Here is a 20248-nt window from a genome sequence, read left to right on the forward strand (position 1 = left end):
TTTCCATGATACATAATTCTGGCCACAGACAATATTCTCTCAATCGCACTGTCATACTTAAATAGTTTATTTTTAGGTAGTTTGTGACTTTAAAATTATTTCTGAATAATATACTGCTAAAATTGTCTTCTGGCACAATTTATTAATATTCATTTTCACAGAAAATATTTTAAATGATGTTTTATAGCTAAATGACTTCTTTTTAAATTCAAAATAACCTTTTTCCAATTAAAAGACTTGAAGACATTTTTTAATACAACTGGAAGACTGAGAAAAAAGTAAGCATTATATAAAACTAGTGTACATTTTAGACTCTTCAAAATGTCTATTTTATTTTTTAAATGGTTGTTCAAGTACAGTTGTTCATGTATTTTTATCTCATGTGATTTGCAACTTTCTGAAGTAGAGAGAGTACAGATTATATAATCTCACTTAATAAGTGAGAAAACTGTGGCTCACAAGGGTTATGCTACAAGGTCAGAAAGCAACTATTAGAATCACAGTTCAGGTCTCTTAATAACTAATGTAGAATTCTGTCTTTTATATTGAGGCACTTCTAAACAATGGTTATAATCATCATGATCACCACCATTACCACAATACCAGTACATGCCCAGGTGCCTTTCCTGACCTCATGCACCGGTTTATACTGTTAAGCACTATTTTTCCTAAAACCTACTCCTTTGATGTTTTCTTGCACCCTCTCTGATTGTTCCTTCACACACTAGTCATCTCCTGATATATCCATTACTTAAACGCAAATATTAATTCTATGCTCAGCTAATATTATTTTCTTTTTTAAAATTTTTTTATTTTTTATTTTTTAAGATATTTTATTTTAAGATTTCATTTATTTGTTTTTAGAGAGGGAAGGGAGGGAGAAAGAGAGGGAGAGAGAAAAACATCAATGTGCAGTTGCTGGGGGCCGTGGCCTGCAACCCAGGCATGTGCCCTGACTGGGAATCGAACCTGTGACACTTTGGTTCGCAGCCCGAGCTCAATCCACTGAGTCAGCTCTCTAATGTTATTTTCTTAAAAATAATTTTTATTTATTTAATTTGAGGGGAAGGAAGGGAGAAAGAGAGGGAGAGAAACATCGATGCCAGAGAGAAACACTGATTGGTGGCCTCTCGTATACAGACAGGGCCAAACCTGCAACCCAGGCGTGTGCCCTGACCCGGGAATCAAACTAGATAGCTTTCGCTCTGTGGGACTATGCCCAACCAACTGAGTCATACAGGTCAGGGCTAACGTTCTTAAGTTTAACAAGCAAGCTGCATGAGCTTGTATGCCCTCAAGGCTAAAGCCACGTTCCATGCAATGCACTCCACAGCTTCCTCAGTTCCCTTCTAAACGCGCACCCTTGGACACAATTCACAGACAACTAAAACCCAACACATCCAAACTGGAATTCAGTGACCCCACCCCTATGTCACCCCAAATAGTAACTTCTATACTGTCTTCCTTAATGACTCAGAAAGCATCCATGGGAAGAAACTGAGAAGTACACACAGCTGTCTCTGTAATAATATAATGTTAATTTCCTTTAGAAAACGTTCCCTAACTACCTACTTTTATGAAATTTTATCAGTCATTTCCTCAATTACAAAGTGTTTTTTTCATTAATATTTTAAAAGAGTTTAAGATAGAATCTTATAACGGAAAAACAAGACATACGAGAAAAACAAACAGGAAATGCCATTTCCTGGCACGAAGGGCATCCAGTGTTAGAAAAGATGTCAATGACCCCTTGGCTGAACCCCTTCTCTGCCGCTGACAGTTCTCCACAGACACCCTGGCCTACAGCAGTCACTGATAACCTGTTGTTAGTATTTATATTTACATTTAAATGTTCTTCATATATTTAGGTTTTCTTTTTGTGTGGGGGGATAAAGATTATGCTTTAAAGATATCTTTAAAGCTTAAAGATAATGCTTTCCGCAGATTCCCACACAAAAGAGAGAGCTAACAGAAACTTTTCAACTGGTCTTCTCAGCACCAAAGTATAATACTGGAAGTCAGGACATTCAAACTGTATAGTGAATATCAGAGACCATCATGAATTCCCTCCAAAATACCTCCACTTGAAGTGGAAAAAGTTTTACCATCAACTTTTAAACATCTCTGGTTTTAAAAAGTTTTGACAGAAGTGGAATGTAAGTTATTTTAGCTGGATTATGACTTACAGACTCATACTGTTTCTGCGGAAAGTTTCTTAAGTCAGTTGTTAGTGGATGGCTCGGCTTTCCAGGTCTCAACTTGCAGAAGCAGCTGCATTTTGAACTATTTCATTCTAATGCAAATTGAATTCTAAAGCATCTGTCACATGCAGCAACCTAAATTTAGAAACCCACCGAGATCTGAATTTGAGTTACATATATCTTAAAAGTATTTCTTCCCCACTGAGATCATTAAAATTTGATTCCCATGTATCGCATTCAATTATTGGGGTATTTTTTAAAAGAACTTTAGCACTTAAGAATATGACTTTAGCAATGTAAAATTATTCTGGAACCTTATAGAGGCTATCAATTTATGCCTGGCTTGTGATAGAGACATTGAAACAACTCAATATAAAAGACAATGGTAAAATATGGTCTAATAAGATGAGCTATGACAAAGTCTAAATAGCAATTTTAATGAAGTTGTATTCCCCCATCTCAATGCCTCAGTCATAACCCATGGAGGAGAAAAGACATTTGAGGACTGTTATCTTTCTTTTCAAGTTAGTTAACCCCTCATTACAATAATGACAATGGTACAAAACGTTTCTAAGAAATCAAATGCTGCTTTTGAAAAGCACAGAATTGATTTTTAAGTAGAGGCAACAGAAAATCCATTTACTCTAGTGTACTTCTAACATGTGAAGTGTGTTACTTCATTACCTTAAATGAATGAGCAGAAATCAAGTGCTAGCTGATTCTACATCCATTTCTCCAGTGATGTCTACATTCTAAAGTGTTCAGATAAAATGACAGAACTGAGAAAATTAAACCTCATAAACCCTCAAACTTACTTGATAAAAAGTCTTCCTTTTATAGCAAGAAGGTGGTAAAAACAGTGTCAACCAAAGGTACAGGCTTATAATTTATTACATAAAATAAAAAATAATTCTCATACAATTAATGAAATGCAAGTTCTGTGTGTGTGTGTGTCTGCAGATACAGAGTTAGAATAGATATAAGTGGACAGACAATAAAAGTTGTGGCAACTAGGTGTCAAGTATGAGGGGAGAGAGGGCAAAGGATGTGGTATTGCCATTATGACTTTTTAATCTTTCATATTTTTACTGTTATTCTATTACAGTTGTCCCAATTTTTCCTCTTTTCCCTCCTCCACCCATCCCCACCCCTCTCCCACAGTCAATTCCCACACTGTTGTCCATGTCCACGGGTCATTCATACCTTTTCTTTGTCTAGTCCCTTCCCTGTCTTTCCACCATTATCCCCCCTCTGCACGCCCCTCTGTTCACTTTCAGTCTGTTCTACGTTTACATGCCTGTGGTTCTATTTTGCTCTTTAGTTTATTTTGTTCATTATATTCCTCTTACAGGTGAGATCATATGGTATTTGTCTTTCACCAAAAGGCTTATTTCACTCAGCATAATATTCTCTAGTACCATTCACGCTGTCACAAAAGGTACAAGTTCCTTCTTTCTGCTGCATAGAATTCTACTGGGTAAATGTACCATAGTTTTTTGATCCCCTCATTTGCTGATGGGCACTTAGGCTGTTTCTAGCACTTGGCTATTTTCAATTACGCTGCTACGAACATTGGGGTGCATAGGTTCTTCTGAATTGGTGATTTGGGATTCTTAGGGTATATTCCCAGCAGTGGAATTGCTCAGTCAAAAGTTAGTTTTTTGAGGAAATTCTACACTGCTTTCCACAGTGGATGCACCAGTCTGCATTCCACCACCAGTGCACTAGGTTCCCTTTTCTCCATATCTTTGCCATCACTTGTTGTTTGTTGATTTGCTTATGATGGCCATTCTGGGAGGTGTGAGGTGATATCTCATTGTGGTTTTAATTTGCACTTCTCTGATAGCTAGTGACACTGACCATCTTTTCATATGTCTATGGGCTCATCTGTATGTCCTCCTTGTAGAAGTGTCTATTCATGCTCTTTGCCCATTTTTTTAAATTGGATTGTCTGTTTTCCTTGTGTTGAGTCATATGTGTTCTTTATATATTTTGGAGATTGGACAAGGGTCCAATGTATCATTGGCAAACATGTCCTCCCATACAGTTAGTTCCCTTTTCATTTCAATGATGGTTTCCTTAGCCATGTAGAAGCTTTTTAGTTTGATATAGTCCCATTCGTATATTTTTTCCTCTATTTCCCTTGCCCTAGGAGATATATCAGCAAAAATATTGCTACATGGGATATCTGAAATTTTCCTATTTTTCCTCTAGAACTTTTATGGTGTCACAACTTATATTTAACTTTTATCCATTTTGAGTTTATTCTAGTTTATGGTGTAAGTTGGTGATCCAGTTTCATTTTTGGCATGTACCAGCCCAGTTCTCCCAACACCATTTATTGACTAGCCTATTTTTACCTCATTTTATGCTCTTGCCCCATTTTCAAATTATTTTAATTGACCATAGAAACTTGGGTTTATTTCTGAGTTCTCTATTTTGTTCCATTGATCTGTGTGTTTGTTTTTATGTCAGGACCAGACTCTTTTGATTACAGTGGGCTTGTAGCATAGTTTGATATCAGATATTGTGATCCTTCCTACTTAGTTCTTCTTTCTCAAGACTGCTGAGGTCTTTTTTAGTTTCATATAAATTTTTGAAATATCTGTTATAAATCTGTGAAATATGCCATTGGTATTTTAATGGGAATTGCACTGAATCTATACATTGCTTTGGGGAGTATGGACATATTAACAATGTTAATTACTTCAGTCCATGAACATGGTATATTTATTTGTGTCTTCCTTAATTTCTTTCTCCAATGTTAATAGTTTTCCATGTACAGGTCTTTTATCTCCTTGGTTAAATTTATTCCTAGGTACTTTATTTTTCTTGCTGTTATAGTAAATGAGATTTTTTCCTAGTTTCTCTTTCTGATATTTCATTGTTGGTATACAAAAATGCCATCAATTTCTGAATATTGACTCTGTATTCCTCTATTTTGCCAAATTCACTTATTAGGTTGAGTAGTTTTTTGGTAAAGACTGTAGGTTTTTCCATGTACACTATTCATGTCATTTGTGATGATGATAGATTTATTTCCTCCTTTCCAATTTGTATGTCTTTTTTATTTCTCTTTCTTGTCTGATCACTGTGGCTAGAACTTCTAATACTATTTTGAATAAGAGTGGTGAAAGTGGACACCCTTATCTTGTTCCTGATGTTAATGGGAAAGCTTTTAGGTTTTTGCTCAATGAGTATAATTTTGGCTGTAGGTTTCTTGTACATAGCTTTTATTATGTTGAAGTATGCTAACTCTACTCCCATTTTGCTGAATGTTTTTATCATAAATGGGTGCTGGATTTTGTCAAATGTTTTTTCAGAATCTATTGATATGATTATGATTTTTGTCCTTTATCTTACTTACATGGTATATTACATTTATTGATTTACAAATATTGTGCCATCCTTGCATCCCTAGAATGAATCACACTAGATAATGGTGTATGATCTTTCTAATGTATTGCTGAATTCGAACTGCCAGTATTTTGTTGAGGATTTTAGCATCCACGTTCATCAGAGATATTGGTCTATAGTTTTCTATCTTTGTCGTCTTTACCTGGTTTTGGAATTAGGATGTAACTGGCCTTATAAAAAGAGTTTGGGAGTCTTCTTTCTTCTTGAGTTTTTTGGGATAGTTTGAGAAGGACATGAGTTAGTTCTTCCTTAAATGTTTGGTATAATCCACCTGTGAAGGCTTCCAGTCCAGGGCTTTTGAGTGCTGGGAGTTTTCTACTTTAGGTTTCAAAAAATATGAACACACATTCAATGTGTGTTACTAAGAGAAAATGTGGTTGCAACCAACCACCCTTCTTTCAAACTCAGCTAATTTCCACTCAGTTCCAGGACAGAAAAAGAAAATCTTAAATGAAAGAAATCTTTAACATTGTTCCCTTTCTGCTGTGAAGAGCAATGTATTTCTAAGATGACTCCAATTTTTTCTAACAAATTGACAGAGAAATCACATTTGATTTACTTTCATTTTAGATCCCAATTTTAAGGAGTAGTGGATGTGCTGAATGAAGCAATAATTCTGGAGTAGGTGGTCACTATGATTGATTTAGGAGACATTTGCCAAGACAGAGACAAAGTACACTGAATATCTACCCAGCCTAAAATCTACCACAAAAGTATATCCCACAAAAGTACTTATAAGCATCATGTTGCTGCAAGACATAACTATAAGGGAAAAAAATCACGATTTAAGAAAGTCATTTAAAAAAACAAACAGCAGGCCAGAGCTGATTTAAAGGGATATTCCTAAATTCACACAGATGCAGAATAGACCAAAATGAAGGAGATTATTTTGATTTGACAATCTAAATATAAATCAAGCTCTAATTAAAAACATTTGTAAAAAATTTTATTGGCTAGAAAACTAAAAAAAGTATTTTAAATATTTACTTCATAGGTACTCCTATTTTTGACCCAAAACACATCACACTACTAATATGAAACAGTCTAACTAATGCATTTGCTGACAGTGTTACTCTAAAGCCTGATTTTTTTTCATGCGATGACACAGTTTGCTGGTAGAAAGAAAGAAGTATAGCTATTATAACAAGCTGCACAATGGTTTGGCAAACTGAAGTAGGAATAGTGCAGGGACAGTTCCCATCCTGTTAGAAAAATGAAGACGATATTAGAGCAACACAAGAGTTAGTGACATTTTACTCTGGAGTTTCATCCAAATCCTGAAACTATCATTTAGGACTGCTTTCCACCACGTGGGTTCTCTAGCTTTTACGTAAAACACTTCATCTAGACCATACAGACGCTTGACGCTTTCACAGCAGCACACACTCACAGCCCCATAAAGACGACAAACTGTGTGTGGCATCACCACAATCCCAATCCTTCCACCTAGTTTGTTAGGGCCAGTGTTCGGCTTGTCACTCTGCCATCTCCTCTCATCTTGAAACAGCGTGAATGTTTTACTCAGATGCGATTGTTCTCAACCTGCCAAATCTTTGTTTCCCCTCCCCAACTGCAAAGATCAACAGCACTTAATGGTACCCTTGTTTGGATTATTCTGCACCCCAGCTGCCCGAAGCCTTCCTTTAGATCACAGCTTTTTAGGATCTTATTTTTGTCATTTTTATTCATATAGCCAGCCCACCTCCGTTCCAATAACAGCTGCGATATTATGTCTAGGTTGGGTTTCAGTATTTCGCAACATGGAGAAGTAGAAATTTGGAGGAATACTGGAAAAAGAAAAAGGAAAATTCTCACCAGAAAAATAAAAATTTACTTGAAAAGCTGACTGACTTTGTAAAAGAAACCATGAGAGCCTATTGTATATCTTTCATAATGTTGACAGGACTTGGTTCATAAGCTCAACACTTTTCCCTGATCTCAATGTTAAAATGAAAGAATACAGAATTTAAGGACTAGGACAGATTTCACAGATTATCTAAATCAGAAATTCTCAGCATGGGCACCACTGACACTTTGGGCCCGACCCTGTGTTGTGAAGACCTGCAGGATGGTTAGTGGCCCCTCTGGTGCCTTCCCGCTGAATACCAGCACCGCCCCACCCAGCCGTGACAGTCAGAAATGCCTCCAGACACTGCCAACTGGCCCCCAGGGGACAAAACTGCGCCATACCTGAGAACCAGTGCTCTCTGACATGGATGCATTTTGAATTCACATGAACAGAGGTACAGAAGGGAGGTAGTCAAAATCATATGCAGGAGCATCAAAGAAAATAAGATAAAGGTCACTAAAAGGCTAAATCTCCACAGCCAAAAGAATAATATCTGTTCTGTTTGTTTAGGTACTTGTAAGACAAGAATGACAGAGGTTGTTACACTGCTAGCACGTTGTGAAAATATTTTCATGTGACATGTAAGAGGCAATGAACAGTGTTAAGGACTGAATGCTGGTGTTCCCCAGCATCTCCCAATGGGACAGCCAGAGGAAGGGGGAGCTCCCCTGAGTGGGAGGAGTGCTTTATAAGAGTCTCAGAGAGCTGGTCTGCTGTCTCCGCTAAGTGACGACACAAACTGAGAAGTCTGCAACCTGGACTCGTCTCTCATCAGAGCCCAACCTTGCTGGCACCCTGACCTCTGACTCCCAATCTCCACACCGTGAGAAACAAACTTCTGTGGTTTACATGCCTCCCAGTCTACCGCACTTACAGCAGCTGAGACAGCATCACGAAGCCAGAAATTTATCAGATTAGTTGTGGTACCATTTAGAACTTACTGCCCTATGGATGTTGGCTAGAGAGCCTGCAATCATACTAAGTAGTAGGTTTACAGCTTTTATGAGCTGTATTAACATCCTTAACCTTTTTTTTTTTCATAATTAGAAGACAAATATCTTCTCAAATCCTATATTTATTAGCTATGACCTGGGTGGGGCAAGTTATTTCATTTCTCTGAGCTTCTCCCAATTTGTAAAATTCAAATGACAATATAACTCACAAGGATATTTCAAAAAGTTTAAACAAAATTTGGTATGCACAGAGCTCAGTGAATGATTAATATGTTATCACAATGTTATATAATATATAATATAATAATAGATTCAGTTAATATATGATTAATAAATAATAATGGCTACCATTATTATTAATTATTAAAGTTGTGGTAAAATCCATCTTATAAAACCTGAATCCTTTGCTTTTGAAGTTGTTTTATATACAGAGCTGGCAGAAAATCTTTTTCTAACCTGACAATTAATGGCAGCACAACAGAAGAGTCAAAGTTTCAAAATAAAAGTTTTCTGATGTCTCATACAAGTTCAGAGACTGTCTTATATGGTCCCTTGTGCTAGCTGATTTCTCATTTAAGCTGATGTGGTATACATGTCTTTTCCAAGCTGGGTGGCAAGTATCCTTACTGGAAATGTTTTTATTTTATCCTTCTTTTCCAATATCCACAAAAATGAGAATTGCCCTGGCTGGTATAGCTCAGTGAACTGAATGTTGGCCTGTGGACCAGGGGGTCACTGGTTCAATTCCCAGTCAGGGCACATGCCTGGGTTGCAGGCCAGGTCCTCAGTAGGGGTCGCATGAGAGGCAACCACACACTGATGATTTTCTCCCTCTCTTTCTCCCTCCCTTCCCCTCTGTCTAAAAATAAACAAATCAAATATTTTTAAAAATGAGCATTATTGCAAGCAATCAGTCTCAGAGCTTGTACTACTTACACTTCTTGAATACCCAGAGAACTTTGGTAACGTAGGAAGAAGGTTCACCAGCTATCTAAAAATTAGAGAAACATGTAGGCATGGCAAAAAGCCCTTAAAAACATCAACCATTCCTTCCAAAACTCTAACGTGGGACCATCAGATCAGCCAACTCTTGCCCCCGTGCTGGGCTCCAGGAAACCCGGCCCGGGCGCTGGCTCCTCCTGTGCACGTGCGCATTCCTCTTTCTGCGGGACCGTACTGGTCAGCTACTCATCTCTGTTTCTTAACATTTGCAGATAACACACGTGCCATAATAATTATCCTTGAACCACGTGAGCTTTCCATCATAGTTGCAATGTGCACTGGCAGCACCTACCATTATAGTGTTTGACTGTGTCAGTGGTTAAGAATCGCTTCACCACAAGATAAGCGGAGCCGGGGTCAGCTAAGGCACTCCAGCGAAGCACCTGCTCCAGCACGTTCTCTGTGTAGTGAAGAGGGCGCTCTGCGAAAACAAACACAACCAGTCGAATATATTAAGGTAGCTTCTGATGTAATTATCAAATTTTTAAAATTCACTTAAAACGATTTGTATGCAACAATAAGTGTAACCACAGCACATGTCACACAGTAACAGCACTGAGACTACCTGAAAGAGACCCTAACACCTAGAACATCATTAAGTATATAATACAATTTACGATACAAATTAATCTGTGCAAGAGCATTTGGTTTTTGCTCAACTACTTTGAAAAATTCACAGATGGTATCCTTTAGATAAAATTTCAGAAATAATGATACCTATCTGCAAAACAAATCAGTATCTTATACTATCTTCTTTTGAATTTAGCTAACATTCTGGTTTGCTTGCAAAAATCTGCCTATTTCCATATGGAAGTAAATAATTATAAAAGGACTAGCAAAATTCCTTTTGTGCAGTAACAACTAATACAAATTAACCCTAGAGATTTCCTTATTTAATTTCTAATCAATGTAGTAAACAACTTATAGCTGATATTCTCATAGTCAATTAATATGAAGTCATAAAATACAAATTTACAGAGAACATATGAAAATAATAATACACATAGATGAACTGAACATACATTAACTATCAGTAAAAACATCAACTGGAAACATTATATGGCAATCTTATATATTAACTGTTGATATAATAAAACAAAAACAATAAGTTAATGAAATCTTAAAGATTTTTCCTTGATAAATACTCTGTATGCATTTTGTTTTAAACAATCATATTTTTAAATGCATCAGAAGCTCTTAGCACAGCGTTAACTAAAAACAGACTTTACAATTACAATCAAAGCCTCCTAGGAAAGTTTTTTGCTACCCAAAATATGTCAATCATTTAATAAAACGTTACAACAGAAGCATATACTGGGAAAAAGGAAATGTGACCCTTTCCATAGCACACTAAAGGCAGCATATCCGAACGGCAAGTACAGAAGCTGCCACAGGAAGACGGTGGTGCAGTCTCCCCATGGCATCACCCAACATGCATCTGCCCACCTCTTCCAAACCCTTTGAAGTGGAAAGCGCACGGCGTGTGAGCTCTTCATTTTTGGTTACAGTAGGAATGCTCACAACAAACAAGAAAGAGTATGTCGGTAATATCACAATCACACACAAACCATATTTTAATTGGTAATAAAGTCACAAATAAAGACAACCAAATATATCATATCTTTCTTAACACTAGCCTCCCCTGCTATGACCACGCATTCCAGAACGTACCCACAATCCCAGTCCACAAAAGAAAACAAATGTTCTGCTTCCAATGTAAATAACCAGATTTTTGCTTACTAATCAGTACAATGTAATGCAGTTCTGCACTTCGTGTTTATTGGAGCAAATCAATGGTGATGGCAACTCTAAATAAGTGAATAAATGAAAGAATAAGAGCAGCTAGGGCATACATCTTGAAGATGTATCTCCCTTGCATTTACACCCATGCCCCTGCACACAGCAGAGTACTGAGTCCATATATAACAGATGTTCCATAAATGCTCAAGTGATGAAGTTCCTTATGAGTTTCTACGGTGGTCTACAATTCACAGAAAATATACACAGTGGGTCAGCACACAAAATATAATTCTTTGAAAACTAGAGAAAAATCTTTTGTGCTATACAAGCCTTGTTTTCTTCAAGTAATTTTGTAACGAGTTTGGCAGAGCTCGTAACTGCCCATAATTTGCCAAAGCTGTAATTCATTTATTGACTAACCCATAAATCGGTTGTCTTCTATTAATCGAGGTTGTGATTCAAGTTAAAAGTTTTTAAAAATAGAACTAATTTTAATCTGAAGTCCCAGCCACAGTAATCACACTAAAAAAAGACATCCAAATTAGAAAGAAAGAAGTAAAATTCACTATGTCCAGATGATATGATACTTTATATGCAAAACCTTAAAGACTCCACTAAAAAAGCCCATTAGAATAAATAAATTCAGCAAAGTTGGAGGATACAAAATTAATACACAGAAATTTATGGTGTTTCTATATACAACTAATTATCAGAAAGAGAAATTTAAAAAATGCCATTTGCAACTCCATCAAAAAAAGTAAAATATCAGGTAATAAATTTAACCAGTAAGACACTGAAGACAGAAACTAAAGAAGACCCAAATAAATGGAACGATATACAGTGTTCATGAACTGAAAGACTTAGTGTCATGAAAATGTCCATGCTACCCAAAGCAATCCAGGGAGTCAGTGGAATTCCGATCAAAATACCAATGGCATGTTTCACTGAATGTAGACCAATGGGGCAGACTCACTGATGCAGAGCAGATGATAGCTAGTGGCAGGGGGGCGGGGGGAGAGGTTAGGGAGTGGAGGGACTGAGCAAAAAGGAGAAAGGACTATGGACATGGACAACAGTGTGGTGACTGCTGTGGGGAGGGGACCTAAGGGGACTAAATGGCAATGGGAAAAAAATACAGTAACAATTAAATTAAAAAAAAGAAAAAGAATCTTCAAATATATACAGAAGTACAAAAGACCCCAAATAACCAAAGCAATCTTGAGAAAAGATTGGAGGTCTCATGCTCCTGGATTTCAATCTATATTACAAAACTATAATAGTCAAACAGCATGGCACTAGAACACAAACAGACACAAAGATCAACAGGACAGAATAGGAAGCCCAGGAATTAATCCACGCTTATATGGTCAATTAACCTGAGACAATGGATGCAGGAACATGCAACAGGCAAAAGACAGTCACTTCAATAAATAGTGTTGGGAAAACAGGACAGGTAAATGCAAAAAATAAAATTGAGCTGGACCACGTTCTTACACCATATACAAAAATAAACTCAAAATGGATTAAAGACTTACATGTAAGACCTGAAACCATAAAACTCCTAACCTAAAAGACAACATTGGTCACAAGTCTTTGAGATCAGTCTTAGAAATATTTTTTTTATATATGTCTCCTAGGAAAAGGGCAATAAAAGCAAAAATAAACAAATGGGACTATATCAAACTAAAATGTTTTTGCACAGCAAAGGAAACTATCAACAAAATGAAAAGGCAACTTGCTGAAAGGAAGAAGACATTTGCAAACCATATATCTAATAAAGGGTTGCTATCCAAAATATATAAAGTGCTCATAAAACTCAACATCAAAAAACCATTTTTTTAATGTGCAGAGTACCTGAACAGACATTTTTCCTAAAAAGACATATGGATGGCCAAAAGATGCAGGAAAAGATGCTCAACATTACTAATCATCAGGAAAATGCAAATCAAAACCACAATAAGATATCACTCCACACCTGTCATAACGGCTATTATAGAAAAAACAATAAATAACAAGTATTAGTAAGGACATAAAGAAAAGGGAACTCTGCACACTGCTGGAAGGCATATAAGTTGATGCAGCCACTATGGAAATCAGTATAGAACTTCTGCATGGCCCAGCAACTCCACTTTGGGGTATTTATCTGAAGAAAATGAGAACACTAGCTCTGAGAGAGACCTATGCACCCCCATGTCCACTGCAGCACTGTAGACAACAGCCAAGGTATGGAATCAGCCTATGTGTCCATCAGTTCATGAAAAAATAAAGAAGATGTCGTATATACAATGGAATATTTGTCAGCCATAAAAAAGAATGAAATCTTGCCATTTATGGAAACACGGAAGGACCTAGAGGGCATTATGCAAGTGAAGTCAGTCAGAAAGAGTAAAACAATGTTGTATGATTTGAACTTATGTGTGGAATCTAAAACAAACAAAACAGAAACAGACTCACAGATACAGAGAAAAAACGGATAGTTTCCCCTCCCTCCCTCAACGGGGGTTGAGGGAGGGAGGGGAAGTGTGGGAAAGGGCAAAAAAGGTAAAGGGGATTGAGAGGTACAAACGTTTAGTTATAAAGTCATGGGGATGTAATGTACAGCATTGAAAATACACTGAATAATATCATAAAGAAATTAATTATAGAATCAGCACTACCTTTACATTTCATGTTATATAATTCTTTCTACTGCTTGCAAACTCGGGGATACTACTGATCCTATTAACAGTTTCTGGAATAACAACTATGTGTCAAACATTATGTATATGGGATACTTTGCATCAGTTATTGCTTTTAATTCTCACAACACTCTTCATTAAATATTACTGTTATTCATACTTTACATGTCAGGGAACCCAAGGGTTGGGGACACTTAGCCACCTGCCCAAAGTGACACAGCTGGTTCAAGGGAAAAGCAGAGGTTTGAACCTCAGATCTATCCGACTGCACAGCCCCCATCTTTGTGACACTCAGTTTCATTCAGGTAAGTGTGTAGGCCCACACACGATCATTTTCTCACATGTAATTCTCAGGAAAAAAATGTCACATCACAAAGTTTTTTTTGTGAGGACTGAACAAGGTGACATAAGCCAAGTGAAAAACAATGTCAGTTCACACCTCCCCTACTCCCCTTTTCTTCTCCTTGGTGAGCAGGTGGTAGGAAGTACTAGCAAGATGGCTCCAACATCCTGCACTTAAGGCAACTGATGATGCTGCCATTGGCTTGGAGGTAAGAATGATATTCTTCACTGGAAAACAGTATCTGGATTGAAAAGGCTTACCCTTCTTTATTACAAGATTAAACTGGTAATGAGAATTCCAAATATTCGACTGTTCGCAGTAAAGAGGGCCACGTGTACAAGCCAGTACTACAAGTGATCTCTCTCAGTGTGCTCACTTACACTGAAATGTATCACAGCAGATACAGAGGCAAATGCAGATTGGCAAAAAATGAGTCAAGTGTGTTTTTCACATCAGCCTCCTAGTACAAAATGCTTTAGGAGAACAAAAAGCCTGAGGATTCATGTTCCTGCATAAAAACAGACCTGAAAAATGGGATGAAAAGATAAATGTTTATTATACTGTCAAATGCTATAATTATAAAAAAGGGCATTAACATCCACCATAAGAAAGAAATAACAGGCAGAAGAAATTGAGTTATCAAACGCTGCTGGAATATAAGTTCCTACAAATATATTTTTTTATTTATAGTTACATTTACAACCACCTGTCATCATAGATTACGTGGTAGGTAAGCCATTTGGCATTAGGGCCTTATGAAAAATAAATCACTCGTTTGTGTACTATCTATAGCACAAAAACGGCCCAGCAGTCAGTGTAGTTATTTGAGAAGAACAGGTTATGGGGGTGGTGGTTTAGCCAGGTAAATCACATTATTAATAGTTTAAAATAGTGTGCGCCGGAAAAACCCTGGCCTCCCGTGTTAAAAAGAGAACTATCCATTTTTCACTGGAAATTATAGGTATTGTCATTAAATTTCTGGCGGTAATAACACAGGATTTCCTGAGACAACTGCGACTTGCCCCATAATTAAATCCTCGGTGCCAAGCTTAGAGCTGGGCGCGTCCTTCTCCGTCCTGTCCCTGTAATTAGAGGGAGCCGGCACTCTCTGTGTCAATCAAGAGAAGCGCTGGGAAGAGTCCTAATGGAAAAGGAACAGATCTCCCCTAACAGCGTAGCTATGAGGAAGAATCAAGAAAACATTTCATTACGATATTGCTGCATAGAAAGTGTTTCACAAACTTGAACTTCTCCATGAAAAAGCTCACTGAAAGGAGGCCCCTCGAGTAGTTACTACCTTTCAGCATGTCCAGGACCTACAGGACATAGGGCTGTAGTGGCACAGGGCAGGCTCAGTTTTAAGGTGAGGAATTAAAACAACAGCTTACTTTAGAAGATGAGCTCTTAATGAGGGTAATAGCCTCTCCTAGGGTAGGTTTCAGCTTGTCTTAACAATTGAGAGCAGTGGGTCAAAGATGCCAGGCATCTTTCAAAGGATGAGACAAAGAAAGACTTCTCTTTCCAGTGAAAATTTCGGATGCCCCACTAAACATTCATATAGAGGGCAAATATACTTTAAAATTTACTGAGCCTAGAATCTAACTCAGTTTTGTACATATAAAGCCTCAAAATACTTCGTAAGGTTTTAATATGATGCATTTCTTCCACAAATCTGACAACTTATAAAAGCCAAAACAGATCATGGTTGGTCAGAACTTTCTAAGAACTGTTCACCATTTTCTGGGGTCTGAATGTTTGTACCCCACAAATTCCTAGGTTGGAACCTAGTCCCCAGTATGATGACATGAGGGGGAAGCACCTCTGGAAGGCAGAGCCCTCACCAACGGGGTTAGCACCCTTATGAAAGAGACCCACAGGGCTCCCTTCCCCCAGGTGAGAAGAGAGATGAAAGAGAGCCCTCCATCAACTGGCAGCTGGCTCTCTCACCAGACACTGAATCTGTCAGCACCTTGATCTTGGACTTCCCAGCCTCCAGCACTGAGAGAAAAAAATTTCTGTTGTTTATAAGCCACCCAGGTTATGGAATTCTGTGACAGCAGCCCAAATGGACTAAGACACCATGTCACCAATAACGGCAATGCTTCCAGGGACGGAGGAGTCACATCGGATGTCTTCTATCTGTCTGCATTTGTAAATGTCACACCCATGGTGATTCCACTCAGCTGTGAGAATCTATTTTCATCATCTCTGGCCATAGAGGAGTGTGCCACTACTATGTGTTATATTACATATCTTCCTTTTACTCACTCTATGTTATAATGAAGGTGTTATATTTATGTTTTAAAAATGAGTATAATAAATTGTCTCAAGGCAGCAAAGAAAGGGGCCCTGACTGGTGTGGCTCAGTGGACTGAGCGCCAGCCTGCGAACCAAAGGGTCTTGGGTTCAATTTCCAGTGAGGGCACATGCCTGGGTTGTGGGCCAGGCCCCCAGTAGGAGGCATGTGAGGGGCAACCACACAATGATGTTTCTCACCCTCTTTCCCCCTCCCTTCCTCTCTCTCTAGAAATAAATAAATAAAATATTTTTAAAAAAAGAGAGCAAAGGGAATATTACAAAATATTCATTATACAAAGAAGGCAAAGGATAGGACAGAGTAGAAAACTATTGCTTTAAACTTTATAGACACCTAAAACAAAAATTCAGCACTTCTGGTTCATTTATTTATCCATTTATTTATTTATTTTCGGTTACTTGCCTACTTGGAGGATTTACATTTGCATCAGAAAAAGCACCAATTCCCTGCTGACATTTTTCTATCAACCACAATCTTGTGACTACCAATGCCTTCACTTTTATCTTCTTTCTATATTTCCCTTTATCTTCCCTGCGTGTTTCTAGCAACAAAGCTTTAACATTTCAGAAGGTCGGGTGCAGCCCCAGCGCCGCCAGCCTCAGTAAGCCAGCACAACCCAGGCCCCTCTGTGGCGGGGCCTCGCTTTGCCCCTCTGAAGGCTGTGAAGATCATCGCCGTCTTCTCTCTGGCATTTCTACTTGAACCGTTGACCAAACATTAAAATCAGGACAAATGTGAATTCTTAACCCCATCAAATGTATTCTTTCTTGATGTACGGGAGGTGTTCCTTTGATTACACAGGAGACATTCAGAAATCTAAACTACTTGAGGTCTCGTAGTCTTTTCGTTTCAACATGACAACTTTGTGTTCATTAGAACCCAAACCAAGCCAAACAATAAAAAGCCCACCTCAACTCAACCCTCCCATTTGTGATATGCCCACTGCCACACGCCAGTTTACCGTCAGTCGTTTTCAAGGTAAGCATCCTGCATCCCGTCATTTTCTCAGAGGAAACTTAAAAACATTGTTCCCAAGTATATTATGATCTCTCTACTAACAACACAGAATTTCATCCTGCCCTCATACATTCTGTTGGCTGGTCTCAGGAGGGAGGACTGACGCCCAAAGGCACAGAGCCCCAATGCTGGGACACAGGGATATGCTTTCATTCAACCCGTGTGAGAGAACAGCGTGGGAGGGAGAGGATGCCTGGACCCAAACCCATGATTCACCATTCTGCCATGGATAAAAAAGAGAAACAGAAATGGGCAGGAGACAACCCACTGCCTCAGGCCTAACGGGGGCCTTGAGAGATCCCAGTGGTTGCCTATCTACAAGCAGGAATCATTTTTCATGTGTCTGCACATTTCATACATGTATCCAAGAAGCAATGATCCAGGTCAGTCAAGTTCAGAATGCACAGCATTGTGCTGGGATACAACAGAATTTTCTGTTCTACCCCAGTCAGCAAGGTATATGCAGGGTATATTCCACATTGACGTACTACACTAGAGGCAGTGGCAGACAGAAAAGTCTGAAAGATATGTGAAAGTCCTGAAGAACATGAGGTCCAGGGCAGAGCCAAATATATCCATGTTACTATTCGATAAATTAGACAGTGCACAGTATTACAGGTCTATAGGCAAATGATCAGAAAAAGATCAGTGGGAACAGTGTTTATCTAAGTACCATCAAGGAGGAAGGGGCATTTGAGCTGGGTCTTGCAGAACAGATAGGCAATGAGTAAATAACAAAAAGGGTTTTAAATGATGGAACAATACAATCCTATTTGTGATTCAGAAAGACAGTTCTGGCAGTAAGGTCAACAGTCATCATTTACTCACAATATGATGAAGCTGATAACCTAGTTCCTTTCCTTAAAATTAAACAACAAAAATCAAAAAGCTCTATCACCACTGAACCATACAGCGATGCAAAGTTGTGCCTCGCTTGTGCAAGAGATTTTAATTACATGGCAACTACGTACTAAGAACTGTGCCAGATACCAGAGGTAGAAAAAGAGTCCCTCCTTCCTTCCATCAAGCTCCCATTGGAGGGATGAATAAAATTCATGTGATGGGCACCATAAAAACAAAAGGTAAAACAAAGTACAATAAAACCCTTAATCTGGATATCAAAGGAGATAAACGAGGGGGCCAGACGGAGGAAGAGGCATTTGGGGAACACCAGTGCACGTGCGTGAGTCAGGCACTAAGAATGCAGGAACTTTATAAAGAAGATAAATGCGAAAAGATGGCAAAGGAGATTGGAGCAGCCACAACCCACCACTTGGGGGACAGAGAGACAAAGAAGAATTGACAAATGAAATAAAATAATTAAGAGGGTCAGGAGGAGAATCTAGCCAGCACAAAACAGGGAAGACGTCTGAAGAAGAGGGGAACTAATTCATTAACAATAAATGCCATGGAAAGGACAAGTAAAGCGACACCTGAGGCAAAGCCATCAGACTTGGCATGGGAGGGGGCGGGGCAGGCACAGGGGTCACTTGCCAGAACACTTTCTGTTAACGAGAAAGACTGAGCCCAGCTGTGGAGGACACGTGGTGTGAAAGGACACCAAACACCAGAGTCCTTGAATCCTGACAGTGAATATTGAAAAAATCATGTTTTAATACAAATAAGATTTTTAAAGAAGTGTACATGACAAAAAATGAAGACATAAAAACATTAAGAAGGGAGTGATGAGAGACAAGGTCTTTGATAATCCCATTTCGTTCTAACAACCATTACAACATTCCTAATGATACACGATGCGCGTATTTCAACGGTGAATTTTAATTTTTACCTTGAGCTTGCAGGTGGCAAGATTTTACTTTTGGCAGTTTGACAGCTATGCTTGAAAGGGTCCCAAGACCTTAGTAGGTATCAGCTAGACAGATGGCCAAAGCACAAAGACATTCTGCATCTTACTTTTTTTTCCCCTAGAGGTCTTTAAAACCAAATGGTGTCATTGGGATGTTAAGCTTATTCAGCACTTTACTACTCGTGTAGACAAGGTGTTTTAAGAGCTCTCTTTATCCTTCCACACCTGAGATAAGAGATGACAGAATACCTGTCCACTCCACTAAGGACACATGAAAAGCAAAAAGACAAAATTGGCTTAAAAAATCATTTTTAAGTAATAATCTTTTAAATCAACATCTTTTTTTGTTGTTGTTAAATAAGTAGTATACAGGAATATGTGGATGGTGGTGGTGACATTCAGAATATTGCCACAAATCAATTTGCTTGTCCTTGTAAAGAAAAGCCTTATTTCCTAAGGCGACAACATAGATGACTAATGCTTTTCACTATATTTTTATAGTCAATAAAATAATCTAATTATTTTGAGGAGTAAAATTATAAGCGGGCAACCTCCAGTGACAATAACATATATCAACTGGTGCACCGAACAGAAGGGAATTCATAATGCTAATCTTTCAAATGACATAAAATGTAGTAATGACATCACACAAACCCTAGTTCTTCACACTGTGAGGAATTGAAGAATCCCTGGCATGAAAATCACTTACCTAGCTCTTCATTTTCAATGACTTCAAACGTGGCCCAGATTTCACCTTTTGTAGGGATAATATTTTTTATTGCTAATATATCATTAGTTAATTCTTCTGCCTCCATCACTGGAGATATCTGTAAACGAAGCAAAATTTCTTCAGCATACATGTCAGACACTGACGTAGCCTTGTGCTAGGGTGGTAATATTTGCCATCCATCATCTTACGATACC

At 38.2% G+C, this 20248-nt stretch overlaps 1 protein-coding gene across 4 annotated transcripts in view; it reads right to left on the reverse strand.

Annotated features, from left to right (window-relative positions):
- Positions 1–20248, reverse strand: part of ARAP2 (ArfGAP with RhoGAP domain, ankyrin repeat and PH domain 2) — a 158648-nt gene that overhangs the window by 14935 nt on the left and 123465 nt on the right. For all 4 annotated transcript variants that reach the window (XM_036019658.1, XM_036019666.1, XM_028507603.2 and 1 more), the window contains 2 exons: positions 20034–20151; positions 9715–9843 (listed from right to left, as the gene is read on the reverse strand). In XM_036019658.1, the coding sequence (XP_035875551.1) occupies positions 9715–9843; positions 20034–20151 (247 nt within the window). The remainder of the gene's footprint in view (positions 1–9714; positions 9844–20033; positions 20152–20248) is intronic.

The sequence above is a fragment of the Phyllostomus discolor genome, chromosome 1 (assembly GCF_004126475.2).
Source record: "Phyllostomus discolor isolate MPI-MPIP mPhyDis1 chromosome 1, mPhyDis1.pri.v3, whole genome shotgun sequence".
Taxonomy (NCBI): Eukaryota; Metazoa; Chordata; class Mammalia; order Chiroptera; family Phyllostomidae; genus Phyllostomus; species Phyllostomus discolor.